This window comes from Martes martes (genome assembly GCF_963455335.1).
Source record: "Martes martes genome assembly, chromosome: 4".
In the NCBI taxonomy this organism is placed as follows: domain Eukaryota; kingdom Metazoa; phylum Chordata; class Mammalia; order Carnivora; family Mustelidae; genus Martes; species Martes martes.
The window spans coordinates 139,168,516-139,183,336 of NC_137891.1; the positions used below are offsets into that span (position 1 = coordinate 139,168,516).

The window sequence follows — 14,821 nt, forward strand, 5'->3', positions numbered from 1 at the left end:
GCTCAAAACACAGCTCAGATTCTAGAATGAAACTCACCTGGTTCACAGGCCAGTTTCTTTTCCAATCTAACATGCTACCTTCAGAAAGACAAGCACCGAAGAGGATAAAGTTGGGTAGTACCACATGGTGCTTTCTAACCTTTTAGCTGCAGAATCAAGCAGATCTGGGGTCAAATCCCAGCTCCTCTTGGTTTCCATGTGTGTAGCTCCTGGGAGGCTATGTAACCTTCCCAAGACCCAGTTTTCTGATGTGAAAATGGGGAAAATAGTATCTACCTCACAAGGCTGTCATCGATCTTAAATGAACCAGTGTGTTTACAGGGCTTTAGCAAGCTACCTAACCTATCCAAAATACCCAGTACAAAGAAGTTACTCTAAAGAAAACCAACCAGGGCTTAAAGCTCAGACCCAGAGAGAGAGAGTCAACTTACTGTTCTTCCAGAGAAAAGCTAGCTGCATCAGAAGCATGGGCTTCTCACCTGGAACCTTGGTTCCTTCTAATCTACGATCACGGGCATTTGGAAAGGTTTGGGTTATTTGGCCAGTGAGCTCCTGGACCTTTGTGGCTAGGAATGTGCAGGATTTACCCAACATGGGACATTACAGGGGCCCATCATTACTATCACCCACCTGCCTGATTTCTTACAAAGTACCAACAGAAAAATGGGGCTACTATAGACAAAAATCTTAAAAGTAGTAATTGGGATGTTCAGAAGAAACTTCCCAAAGGAAAATAATCTTTTGGAAAATCAAAACTTGGGAGTGAAATTAGCTTCGTTATGTAGACAATTGTCCCCTTCTAGTTACTGTCAACATTGATACTAACTTACATCATTCCCAACCTTCACTCCCCGCCCCAACAAAAAAAAACCCTGAAAACTGCTAGAAGGGACCTTGACCCACAGTGAAATTTCTGCCAGAGCTTTGCTGTCAAAATCGTTTGGCAGGAGATGAATGAGGACCATGTTGTGGGACTATCTCTGAAAGGTTATTTCCTCAATAAGAGCTTTCTATTGTTCTGCTTGATTTAGTTCACTTAGCATAACCCCCTCTAGTTCTATCCATGTCCTTGCAAGTGGTAGGTATTCATCCCTTCTGATGGCTGAGTAATATTCCAAGCAGGGAAAGACAATTATCATATGGTTTCACTCATATGTGGAACAGAAGGAATAGCGTGGAAGGGAAGGGAGGGAAAACCGAATGGGAAGAAATCAGAGAGGGAGACAACCATGAGAGACTCTGGACTTGGGGAAACAAACTGAGGGTTGCTGGAGGGAAGGGAATAGGGGGATGGGATAACTGGGTGATGGGCATTAAGGAGGGCACGGAATGTGATGAGCACTGGGTGTTATAAGCAACTAATGAATTGATAAACACTACCTCACTACTATATGCTGGCTAACTGAACATTAGAAAAAAAAAAAAAAAAGCTTTCTGTTGTTACTGAAGCCACTTAAATTCTACTACAGAAGAAATCCAAGACTTGGTTACCCTACATGGGATTTGTGTTTTGTAGCAAATAATGTTTTACTGAAGTATCAGTCCAAAAAAGTCTAAACCTCTATTCCTTGTCCAGGAAAGAGTGAGGCGTCTAAACAGCGGGCGCCATTATGATAATATTTACCGAGTATTCACAATTTATAGGTGCTCTGGTGGGCATTTGAATACATCATCTCAACTGCTTCTCACAAAAACTTTATGAGGCATTATCATTTCCAGAACACTGAAGCTTGGAAACGTTAAGTATTTGGCCAAAGTCACACAGTGACTAACTAGCGGAAGCAAGAATATAAGCTCAGAGTCTTCAACTTCAGAGCTTACGCTTCTAACCAGTATGGTCTATTGCCTCCTTAAAGATGAAGGACATTCAAGAGTTTCCAAGCCATTTTACATGACCTATTCAATTTCCTGTGACAACGCCAGGAAGGAATTATAGTTCCCATTTTATAAGGGGAAAATCAGGCTTAGAATGGCTAAAAGACTTCAACAAAATTGACCACCTTTTACTTACGATCGAGACACCAGTTCTGGCTCTTCCTACAATAAGAGAGTGGACTCGGTGAAAAATGCAACTCAGGTTTTTCTGGGACAAGTTAATTTTGTTTCTAAACTTCCCCTGTGTAACTGCCATCTGCTCCAATGTGCTCAACACGCTGAAGGAAAAGCATGCGTATTCCCCATGTAAGCCTAGCGTTCATATTTTTACCTGCATTTTGAAAATGTACAGTTACCATAGCAACTCATAAAGAATACCACAGAAAAATCAAACCAAGCCTACATTTCAAGGTACAAAGGACCACGCTGTTTGCAGCACTTCTGTGAGATTTTCGCTGCCCAAGACTTATCTGACCAGTCCCTTAATCACTGATTGTACTTCATCATCTCTGTTAGCATTAACATTCTCCAAACAAAGCACACCTAGATTCTCAGGCTATTAATAATGCTCATGGAGGAATCCCAAGGCAGTTACTAGGATAAGTGAACGCTGCATTAGAAAAGCCCCTCCCCAAGGTATCGGCGATCACTTCTGAAAACCAAAGCTGAATGAGAGGGCTTCGTGACCTCCTGAACACTAGCTTAACTTCTCTTTTCTGACCTATTAAAATGCCAGAGGTTTAAAGCAGAAATAGCGTGATATTAAAAGTCACTGTCACTTATTTGGGACTCGACACTGTCAAGCACAGTGCTAAACACTGCACAGGCATCATCTGTAATTCTCATTATATCAGTTCAACACAGGCATCATCGCCTTGTTTCATAAATGAGGCTTTGAGAACTCATGGAACATAGTCATAATACAGGTATTTAACATTTATCAAACCCTTACCATGTGCCAGGCATCCGTCTAAGAGCTTCACGTGTATTATGTAATGTAATCCCTAATCATTTGCGACAGGCCCTAATATCCTTCCTTCAAAGGTGAGGGAACCAAGGCAAAACGGAACTCGTTCAGTCACAGAAGCACCAAATGGCAAATATACTTTTTCAGAGTAGGAACACATCTTAGGAGGCGGTCAGGTTCTCAGGTTGGTCTATGAGACCAAAATCACTGGGAGATGCTTGAGAAAAGCACCTCTGCACAGGCCGTCTAGCAACGCATCCATTAAAGCCGCAGTTGCTTTGGTTGACAACCAGAAGGGGAGGCTGACTTGCATTCTAAACTCTGCTGAGCAAAAAAACACAGCTCTCAATAATAAAATCACGCTCAGCTCTGAGGCAAATGTTCAAATGACTGAGTCCATGGGACTGCATACTGATCAAGGCAAGAGCAGATCCTTATTCCTGGAACACACTCTCAGTGACTGGTGGAGAGAATCTGGGACTGCAGCGGCCGATTTTCACTCTTGTTCAAGTCAAACAGCTGTACAGGTGAAGCACACTCAAGAAAGCAGACACATGGGATGGGAAGGGAAGGGATGGGAAGGGAGGGCTTTTCTAACTTGAAATCCCATATCGCCATCATGCTTCTTTTGGGCTGACACCAGAAATATTTATAAATCAGCTAAATGAAGCTTCTCCCACCTATTCAAATTTTAACAACAACATGTACACAAATGTAAAGCGCGTTAAAATCTGCACACCTCCCTGTGGCCACAACCTCCCCATGCCCCCCACCCCTCACGAGAAGTACCATATGGAAGGAAAAGATAATAGCACTTGCTAACAAGTGCCAGGTGGCACAGCGCGACAGAGCCAATACCAAGTAAGACACACAGGCGGCCATTCTCTTCCTGCCCCCCGCACCCCCAAGATCGGAAGCCCAGGGCTGGCCCACTGTCATTGTCATCGAAGACCAAGGTGGCTGCCTTCTCCTCAAAGAAACCACCTTTGTTTATTTTTTCCCAACCGATGAGACTACATGGGAGAGATGTCAAGTCTCACTACGCAGACAATAGGAGATGCACGCCTGACAGATGGTCCGTTAATGAGAACACTGCGAAGTTCTGTTCTAAATGAGTATTTACTTGTTTATATGTGACAGAGCCGTACAGATCCCAGGCCCTGCAAAGAAATCACTATTTGGCTGGCGGCAGGCCCCTGCTTTCCAGGGAGACACAGGTCATGATATTGAAATTCCGACACAGTACTGCTTCCCAGTTCTTGCCCCCAATGAACTTGCATTAGAAGAATTCTCCTGAATGTCAATCATTTGATATATAATGAGCACCAGTGAAAAGCATAAAGTTAAGCAAGAAAAAATCTGTCTCCTGTAAGTTTTAAGGCATCATTACGGGTCCCAGCCAAAATATGGCCTTTCTTGGTTGCCAGAGAGAAACACCTCTTTGTATAATGAAGGCATTAAAACAACATATGTGACTTGTCTTTCTACCCAACGTTTCACTGCCATTTGTTGCTTAAATACTGAAACCTCCAAGGCCTGAAATATAAAGCACCCAAAATATATTTACAGTGATACTGACATTTAATAGCATTCTTGGAAAATCAATTTGCAAAATGCCTTTTTAGTTTTCAAGAGATAGTATAAGGACAGTGACAATAACTACAAACTCTGATATTCTAAAAAGTTAGACCAAAATAAAAGAGGTAATAACACTAGGACCTCGATACTGTTTTTTCCTTCACTGAACAGGCTCCTCTGCTTAGGAAAATGCTCTCTGGTAATAACTGTCAGGCTCTTGTTGGGGTTTCCTTGACTGGTGAAGAGTGGTATTTCTACAACTGCCCTAGTGAATCTAACATCTCTTTTCTTCTTCATGAGAAGAAGCCCAAGAGCTTTTCATTTACTCAACCACATGATAATCTTGTGAGGTAGATATTATCCCCATTTCACAGAGGATGGGAGGAAGCTCAGGGAATCCAAATTGACACAGCTAGAGAAGATATTCAGACTCCAGACTGCCTCCCGTCAATAGGTCATGTCACTAATCCTTGGGTATCTACTGGACTTCCACATTCTCAAAATATCCTTGACATGCTTAACAAAGGACTAAGAAATTATTACCTGGATGAATGGATTGTGTGACTGATGGTTACCACGTAGCCAGCTCCTCCAACATCTAAGTAAGGGCCAGTCAGAGAAATCAAACCTGGATTAGCTACTGCATGGAGATACCTGATGGAGACAAGAGAAAGTCACGTTGTTTTAGGGTATGAAAAACTCCTCTGTAAATGTCAAGGAGAAGTGAACCTTTAACTCTAAAAGCATTTATCATGAATTGTGCCTACGTAACATTAGAGCTCAAAAGGATTCCAATCTCTTCTGACTGTAGCAGGACAGGAGGTCAAGAAAATCGGAAATTCTTCTGTAAGAGATGCTCAACTCACTATACATTTGAGCTTCATAAGATCTATAGTATAGATGTTTTAGAGCCTAATATAAAAAGAAATCAATAAATGAAGTAGAAACAAATAGAATTTGGCCCATGAAACTGCCCCCTGGATTGGTACGGACAGTACAAATGATAGCCAACTCACAAGTGACTCAGTTACTAAGCAGCATGAGACCAGAAATCCTGTTTTTATGCCCAAGTTGCCCCCGTTCTAGACCCCCTGACTAGCTTTTGTTCTTGAAAATCTGAGTAAAAACAATGCACAGAGGTAAAAAGAAAAAAAAAAAGATTTATACTTGTTTACTCTTCATAGGTCATAGAAGGGCTGTAATTTGATGCCATCGTCATGTGCAGGGACATTAAATATCCCCACTACGGGCAAACTGCACACAAGGCAGTACTCACAAAAATGCTAGGAATTGAAATGGCCAAGTAACAAAATATTTCAGTCTCAAAATTTCAATGGAGAGATAAAAACGTTGTCGACAGAGGAAACCCACAAAGCTGTTGTTAATACTGCATTAAAAAAAAGACTCAAAATATGTTTTCACTGCCATGAAAGCATCTGCTTTACTGTGTCTGCCTGAAGTTGCTTTATTGTATGTACTTATCATGTCTCTCCAGGATTTGGGGGAACCTTTGATAATGGAAGCCCCTAAAACTCACCATTGTCTCCTTGTGGGATCAAATGCTTTGTCCATGAGAGAACCAGGATAAATTCTAAGGACGCCATTGGGCGTTGCTATGTAACGGCGGACAATGTATGTGTTCAGGCTACTCATTTCCATCTGTGTCATCCATTCATCTGTGACGTGGCTGGTGGCCATTACTTCATTCCTGACAGAGAACTGGGAAACAAAGGAAGACATAGCAGGGATCCTTTAAGACGCACATGAAAAGAGAGTGGGCTGCTGGCAGGGCTTCCCAAAGCTCTCTTGCAGAGAAGCCAAGCCCAATTACTTCTCAAAAATCTTTCCACAGCAGATGGATACAGCCAAACTTGGTGAAAACAAAAGCTTACTGAAACAGTCAGTGGATGTGTGATTTACTCAGTTGTTCATCCCAGTGAGGCTTTCTGCATTTAAGAGGAAGGATCCTATAGTGAAGCATTACACACACATATGTACACACACGTGCACACGCACCCTGCTACATCTCTGCTCCTTAAACTTCATCATGTTTATCTCAACAGACCATACAGGCACTTTACTTCTTTCCCCTGGGAAAAACGGGGTTGGTTGGGAAAGTTCCCCTGATCTCTGAATCACACCCCCCTACCTAGAAAACCCCTAGTGCATCTGAGGCCTGAAAGAGATTCTTCATCTGGCCCACAGGGCTTCTTAATCCGCCAGACGGGTCAGCGCCAACCAGCCTCCTGGGGGCCACACGCTGCCTTTCGGGCTCTCCAGCTGAGGGGCACAGACCCAGGGCTGGGCTTCCTACTTCAAAGTTTCCCTGCCAGCTCCCCCTCCCAGGCCTGCGGAGGGGCACCCCAGAAGCGGGGCCCCAGGCCAGCACTCACTTTGAGCCCTGGGTTAGCAATGAGTCGGGTGTTGTCGCTGAGATAGGCCGTGTAGTGCTCCACCATGCGCTTTGTCTCCGGCTGGCTGAGGTGTTCGTAGGGAGAGGAAAAGCTGCCGGCAGACAGCATGACGGTTGGACTTTCTAAAAGAGAAGCAAACAAAGCAGGTCTGAGAACGCCTCGACTTCTTCTTGGGCCCAAAAAAAGGCATCACGAAGACTCTGCCATTCTGTCAGCCACGGTGGCTTAAAGTCTTCGGTAAGGAAAGTGAAAGACTTGACACTAGCAGGAGTGAAGAAGGAAACAACCCTCATTCTCTCCCTTCAGGGAGTTTGTAGTCGTGAGTGAACCAAAGAGACACATGTACAAATAAACTCATGTGCTTAAAATATCTTAGATCTACATATGCTATCTCATACTTCTTGGAGTTAAGGAGGCAGCACGGGGCCATGGAGCCACACTGGTTGAATCTGGCCTCCACCGTTTCCTGTCCACGTGATGTTGGATAAAGTTGTAAATGCACGTGATGCTTCTGTCATCTGCAGAGTCAGAAATTACGGCACCAAACTTACAGTTACAGGGAGAAGTACATCAGTTACTTTATGCAAAGCCAATGAGTCAAGAAATGGAAAGCACGTAGGGCGGTGTCTGGCACATGACAAATGTCTTGTGAGTGGTAACTACTATTACTCATATTGGTACTGATATTTCAAAAGGAAGAAAAATGAAATGGTGGAGTCAAGGCAAAAATTTAAAAAAAAAATTATTCTTTCAGACAGGAATAGCCAAACTTGGCATAAACAAAAATTTATAGGACTAGAATAGCTACTGTATATATAATTCAATTGCTGGCCCTATCTAAGAGGAAAACCCAGTTCTCTATCTAAGACAGAAATCCTCACAATGAATTACATTATGAAACAAAAACACTCCATCTCTGTCTGTGAAATTTCCCCTGTCCAATTTTGTAGTTTTGAAAGCTTTTGGAAAGCACTGTCCACGATCCTGTGTCTAATGTCATTTAAATCTATAGGTCATTTTTCACTCCTTTGTTAGTTCTCACTCATAGTGCCTTAGTTCCTGGTGGCCTGGCTATCTCTGACCGTATAGGACATTGTACTTAAAAACGAATTTGTACAGAAGAGTAGGGTCCTAATAGGATGGGGGCAAGTCCTTCCTCTAGAAAGGACCGTTATTTGATTCCGCCGGGCACCAAACCCCAGGATGAGGCAGGGTGGTAAGGTGGAGGCTGTTCTCAGTGAGACAATGGAATGCCGGCCTCTGTGCTGCACTGTGGGACTTTGATATTCAACTAGTACACGACTAGTTCCTGTGTGAGGTCCCTTAGACCACTCGGGTGAACGGGAATCCCAAGTGAAGGACTTTTTCAGTTGCAATCACACACTTACCCCAAAGATGGTAGTTCTTCAGGACCTCTGCTAAAAGACGTATGTGCGGTGGGTGAAAGGGAGGATTTTCATGTGTTAGCCTCCTCATTGCAGGGGCCTTGGATTTGAATGCTGCCTCTCCTCCTAGCTCTAAGAAGCTACTAGGTTAATTTCCCAGCTGTTAAACTTAACAGTTTAATTTCCCAGTTGTTTCTTCTGGATTGGTAAATAGGTGCATTGCAAACGTGGCTTTACATACAGTCTTTCTTCTCTTGTTTCTTATATTCTCCTGGACTTTGGTCTAGTTCCTAGCTATCATGTTAGTTTTGCTACTTTTCAGAAAGATTTTTTTTTTCACGTTTCCATCCATTTTCAGTTGTCCTCAGTAGGATAGGTCAGAATTACGTAGTCTGCCATTATCAGAAGAAAGTGCTTCCAGTGATGCTATGTCTGATTTAATTCTCATGATACCATGTGGGACAGCCGGGGAGATTAGTATTATAGTCCTATCAAGGAGAAGAAAACCAGAAGCTTAAAAAGGTTCGGTTGCCTAGCAGCGTGCTATGGATTCATGTGCATATGTTCATGGGGCCTTCTGGGCCAAGATGCACCAGACAGAGAGGACTGCTTCCCTCAAAGAGCTTAGGAACCAGTTGGGAGAATAGAAATTTTTAAAAAGAGGGAAAATAACCAAAAAGAGAGCAATACAATAATGTAATAAATGTCAAAAGGCAATCCATAATACTTTCAGGGACAAAGGAGTAGGGCCAGAGGTTCAGGGGAGACACACTTTGGGAGCGGGCCTTTCTTGTACCGACAGAGACTGGGCATTTGAGCAAAGGCTGCTGCAGTGACTTGGATCGAGGAAGAGAAGAACCAAGACACAGGACCCAAAGCTTTGTGTCTAGAAGGTAGACACATAAAGCTACACTCATACATGTGTACTTAACCACACTGGACAATGTACAGTTAAAAAAATTCATCTTTGTGTACGGAGACAGACACCGTCCCTCCTTCAGCCCTCCTGCTGGCGCTCCGACGAAGATTCAACACCTCACCTCCAAATCCCCATCATCGATGAACTTAGACGGACACCACTTATTTGCCATCGTCTCCCTTCTTTTTCGTTCCTTTTCCATTACAGTTTAAGTATCTTGCTTCGTTTTCATTACCAACTGTTCCTAAACTGCCCTTGATGACCCCTTCAGGGCTCCTGAGGAGGTTCTACTGCCAAGGTGAAGTCGGGTGGTATAACGGAAGGATTGTCCAGTGAAGTCAAACCCTGGCCGACGGGCTATCAGTGTGATCTAGAATTAATCCGTTCGTCCCATGTTAAGTCTCTGAGCTGATAAACTCTACGTTTTATGAGCCTCTCTCTGACGCAGCACTGCCCAACTAGAATATGAAGCAATCCTCAAGTGTAATATAAAATTTTCCAGGAGCCACATTCAATAAAAACAGGTTAAACTAATTTTCCTAGTGTATTTTATGAAATCCAATATAACCAAAACATCACTTCACATAAAAATTAAGTATTCTACATTTGAAGGAAATCTCAACTTGGACCAGCCACATTTCGAGGGGTCCACAGCCACAGTAACGGCTACCATTATGGAACAGTGCAGTGGGAAGGGATTGTGCAAAGGAGATTAAAAAAAAAAAAATCTAAGCTTGAGCTTTTTTCTCATCCAGCAATATTACTGCACTTTTCGATCTCAAATTTCAAAAACAGTGACCTCATTTTTGTCAGTGGTTGTGTTGACCTTGTTCCCATAGCATTTGAGATAATCATGCCAATCTTGTTGGATATTCAGTGAGTATTTCTTCAAAATATGAATTAAAGGGTACACATGCTCTTTGGTGTAAAAGCAAAAGACAAAACCTCAAAACCTAAATGAAAACAAACAAACAAAAAAAATGTAAAAGCCAACCTTTTCTGACCGACCTCCCTGGCCTTCCTCAACTTGTCTACGCTGCTCGAACGTGCCATAGGAGAGACGACTCAGTCTGGCCTGCCTCCTGATCTCAAAACCAGACAGAAACTCTATAGGATGGCATTTAAAAGATGGAACCCGAACACAAGGGCTCTGTGTGGAATCTAGGGACTGAAACTGCCATCCTTGACCTCTTCCCAACTGTGCCCCTTCTACTCAGCTTGCCTGTGGTCTAATGAGTCTTAGTTTTTTGAACCCGAAGGATTCTCAACAGTGAAAGAGAGAATGCCTGTTTTGTAGTACTAGGAGTACCACACAAATGCCCAGGATGTGCCTGGCATGTGGTGGCATGCATTAAGAGAGGTGGCCCCTTGGCACGGGAGGAACCTTGCTACTACCCTCATCTGTAATAGGTCAACTCAAATGATGAAAGCAAAGTACATGGTACCTACACATGTCAACTCCCTTTCCCTTCCTTTGAATTATTTGTCTATTTCCTAAGCCCTTTTTGAAGACAGGGACCTGTGGTAGACACAGATATGTTATATCGGAATGCTACCCTCGGACCCCCTTTACTATTTCTCCACCTTTTACCCCCTAGCCCTGTATCCCTTTATCTCTGTCTCTCTGTGCTTGACTCTAATGGGTTATACTCCTAAAACCTCTCTGCCTAGCGTTAGCAGAGAGCTGAAAGATACAAAGAGATATGAAAGTCCGGCTCCCTCTCTCGAGCCTGGGCAACCTCGGCAGTGTCATTTACACTCCACAGCCCCCCTGTAGGAACAGGCTGAGGCTGGAACTTCACCTAAGATCAGGCTCTTACTTGCTTTCTCCTTGGCTATCCTATTTCTCTCCCTTCTTCCCCTGTTTCTCCTTAGAGCCCATCCTGAAGAAATCAACGCCCAAACCCCTCATCTTGTTATCTGCTGGAGAATCGGATCCACGGCAAAGCCTCCCATTGTTTCCACATCTGAGCCCCCGCCTGGCACTGCTGCTGTTCAGTACCTGGGTTTTTGTGTGGTTCAGGTTGGTTTTTTAATTCAAACGGATATTTACAGTGAGGTGCTATGAGTCAGCCCACGAGGGATGCTGGAAAGAGCAGGGGCTTTACCTAGAGTGGCCAGCTGTTTGAAGTGAAGGCAAGCACTAGGCTGGCCCAGGAGGTCCAGCCGGTGGTACAGCAGCTTGCTGCTGGGGACAGTGTTGAGGTTCTTCAGTTGTTTGACAGGTATTTCCGGTTGTATCACCACAATACAGAGAATAAAGGAAGTGTCCTGTACCTGGAAAAGTCAATGAAAAAGTTCAAACACAGAAAATAAAGGTTCCTAGGGATAGCGACTTTGCCTACATTATTTTCTACTCTCTTGATCTCTGTCCCACATAGAAATATATTTGACAAGGGAGCGAAAGCCATGAAGATGGGGTGACAAACTATCTCTGGCAAAAGGTTACATTGTTTGTTTTCTGTTTTCCTTTCTGATTAAGGGAAATGAACGCATGTCACAGAAAATCATGGAGCTAATGAAGGGATTAGAATGGAGTCCCTTTGAAACAGCAACCCCACACCTCTTTTGCTTTCTTAGGTGAACAGATCCAAGCCAGAACATGGCAGAACACAGCACTTACTTCTGCTTGGGTTTGAAATGCATTTCAAAATACAGAGTCGGTTTTGCAATGGGTATTCCGAGAACTGACTGTTTTGAAAGCCAATTATGAATATACACATGCAGCTCATACAGAATCTGGTTTATTCATGTATTCCTGACTAATGCTTTCTCCCTTCCTGGTTGGAGATGAACAGGATCTCAGACTCATGAAAAATATGAATCCCACGGCTCCCTCACAAAGCCTGTCTGACTTGTCATTTCAGACCACAGTAGGCAAACATGCCATAGCTTAGCCTGATTTATTAAATTCATATATACAAACAGGAGTACTTCCAAGTTCACTTTGCTCTTAGAAACAGATGCTTAAGCGAACTTATTGGGAAGAGTGTCCACCAAAGAATTAAAACAAAACAACAACAACAAAAAACAAGGCAACCTACTTAATTCTAGATCCTTAAATTAAAAATACAAGATAGTAGGGACACCTGAGTGGCTCAGTCAGTTAAATGTCCACCTTCAGCTCAGGTCCTGGCCCCAGAGTCCTGGGATCGAGTCCAGCATTGGGCTGCCGGGAGCCTGCTTCTCCCTCTGCCTGCCGCTCTCCCTGCTTGTGCTCTCTTTCTCTCTCTCTCTCTCTGACAAATAAATAAATACAATCTTAAAAAAAAAAAAAAGAAAGAAAGAAAGAAAGAAAGAAAAGAAATACAACACAGCCAAACTTCTGTAAGTCCATTATATAAGGAGATGGGCAGATTCTACTTAAGAGATGGTGGGTCAATGAAGGGAAAGTGTGGTAACTAGCTAACTTAAAACTAAAGGACAGTGAGAACTAAAGCAGCCCAAAGGATTTACTTCATGATCAAGGAGAAATTTTTAAGTAGGCAGGTTAGAGTAAAGTGTAATTTAGGATTTATGAAGATGGTTGCAGAATCTTTTTCAACACAGCAGAAATTTGCATCTCTGTGGGATTGCTTTCAAGGACTGCTGCCAAGGATATTCAGTTAGATTAGCAAATTTCGTTCTTTTTCCCCACCTGCCTTCTCCTCCATTAGAAAATGCTAGCATCCCGTAGTGGCACTTACGATTTCCCCTCTCCCCATCTCACATAGCCCATCCCTTTGTTCCTAGGAACCAAGAGAAAAAAACTTGGCCAGAGTGACCAGAATGTAATTGTAGAATAGGGCCTATTCTGTAGGAGAAAAATTAAAAGGTCCCCTAAGCATCTGAAAGCAATACTTCAGAAATAGTTCCTCACTGGAAAGGAAAACGGATTTCAATACAGGTCTTTTTATCATGTTCTTAGTTGGGGGAAAAAAAAAAAAAAGTCTTTGCATTAAGGAACCAGAATATTTCTAGAAGGGCTCTCCATGATTGGGGAGTGGTTTTTTCTTCCTCCCAGTGATGGCCCATGGGATTCATGTTTTGAAGTGAGCCCTGCCTGTGTCACACAGGAACACGGTAATACCTTCTGAAGTCAATCCTTTCTTCTGTGTCAGCGTGCAGCCTCCTCAAACGCTCAAAGATGGACTTGGGCTGCACAGTGACAGAGTAGTAATCTCTTAACGCTGCCAACATAATCTCTCACATTCTATTTAAATTAATTCAGTGAAATAATCCATCAGTATCTGCTGTATCTATGGACGCTAAGCAGTTTAAATAATCATTCTCGACATAAGCTGAATCTACTTGAATTACATTTAGTAGAAGAATCTGTTTTATTCCTGAAGACAAGAGGAGTATCTACTTCCCCACTTCTAAAAGTAACAAAAAAGAACTTAAAATTGTGTGTTCCTATTTGCTGGGTAACCAGGCAAGCCTCTTTGTAACTTCTACCTCATTGTTTATTACCTCTTTAATTTTTCACTTAGTAGTGATGTTCTTGACAACTTTGGAGCTATGAGAAGGCTAACTACATGATCATATCCATTTGGCTACACAGAATGGCCAGAATTTATCAATACCACTGATGAAAATCTTAAGAAGATAATACTTCTTTCCAAAATGTTAATACTGGGTTTATTCACTGTGCAAAAAAGGTCGTAAAAGTGTTCGTATCTCCTTCTTTCTCTTTATTTTCTTAAGGATTTTATTTTTAAGCACTCTCCACACATGGGGCTCAAACTCACAACTCCGAGATCAAGAGTTGCATGCTCCATCCACCAACTGAGCTGGCCAGGTGCCCTATCCTTAAGGGAGATATTTTCTTGGGATGCAACTGAGTTGCTTTCAGTCAGAACATACTAGAGGTAAACAACCTACAATGTCAAATATAAAAGTATTTTTCAATGAAATATTCTGGGGGTGTGGCTTACCCTTTCTGATATGAAAATTAATTCATCTTTATGTTAAAATGTATAAAAGTAAGGGTAGATGAGGCAATCTTCTTTAAAAAAAAATCCTGAAAATGAGCTGAAAGAGTTTCAAAATAGACTGACCATTTTCAAATCTGTGTTACCAAACAATAAAAAAGATCAGTAGAATCAGGCTTGTAGATTGTGAATTTCTCAAAAGATTTCATTTATTATTTTGCTTGTTTCCCTTGTAGAAATCAATGCTGCTGTAATGCTTTAAGAATGAACAAGAAGAAGAAGAAAAAAAGAATGGAATAAGAAGGTGGGAGGAGAATCCTATCTATAGGCATGTTGGTTTCTTCTAATTCCTGTCATTTTTTGCCAGACACAGACACTGGATTGAGTGATCTGTCCGTATCCACCACTGGACTGGACGTTCTCTAGGGACAGAGAAAGTATCATTCCTCCTTATCCTTCTTGGCTCACTGGGAATGGTCAGTAAGTCATTCTTAAAGGGATGACTATATAGATCCATTTGGAACCCCTGGGTTAAACACCAGATATGGCCAAGTAAGGGAACCTCTAATATGACTGCATTTTAAATTTAGCGATTAAAATTGATGATAAAAAAATCAGTCTGCTCTGCTTTTGGCCAATTATAGTATGAAGGGCCCCGTAACAGCATTTCTTTTTTAGCTGGGAAGAGGGCATGAAGGGCAGCAACATGAATAACGTGGGCAGCGTGGGCTTGAACCTCTGACTCCTTGACACCTGCTATCTGAAAGAGA

The 14,821-nt window shown here is 42.5% G+C and overlaps 1 protein-coding gene across 2 annotated transcripts in view; it reads right to left on the minus strand.

The window, feature by feature from the left end:
- Positions 1–14,821, minus strand: part of CACHD1 (cache domain containing 1) — a gene marked incomplete at its 5' end in the record, with an annotated part of 203,316 nt that overhangs the window by 21,705 nt on the left and 166,790 nt on the right. For both annotated transcript variants that reach the window (XM_080801858.1, XM_080801857.1), the window contains 4 exons: positions 4,964–5,074; positions 5,958–6,139; positions 6,814–6,956; positions 11,247–11,415. In XM_080801858.1, coding sequence (XP_080657984.1) covers positions 4,964–5,074; positions 5,958–6,139; positions 6,814–6,956; positions 11,247–11,415 — 605 coding nt within the window. The remainder of the gene's footprint in view (positions 1–4,963; positions 5,075–5,957; positions 6,140–6,813; positions 6,957–11,246; positions 11,416–14,821) is intronic.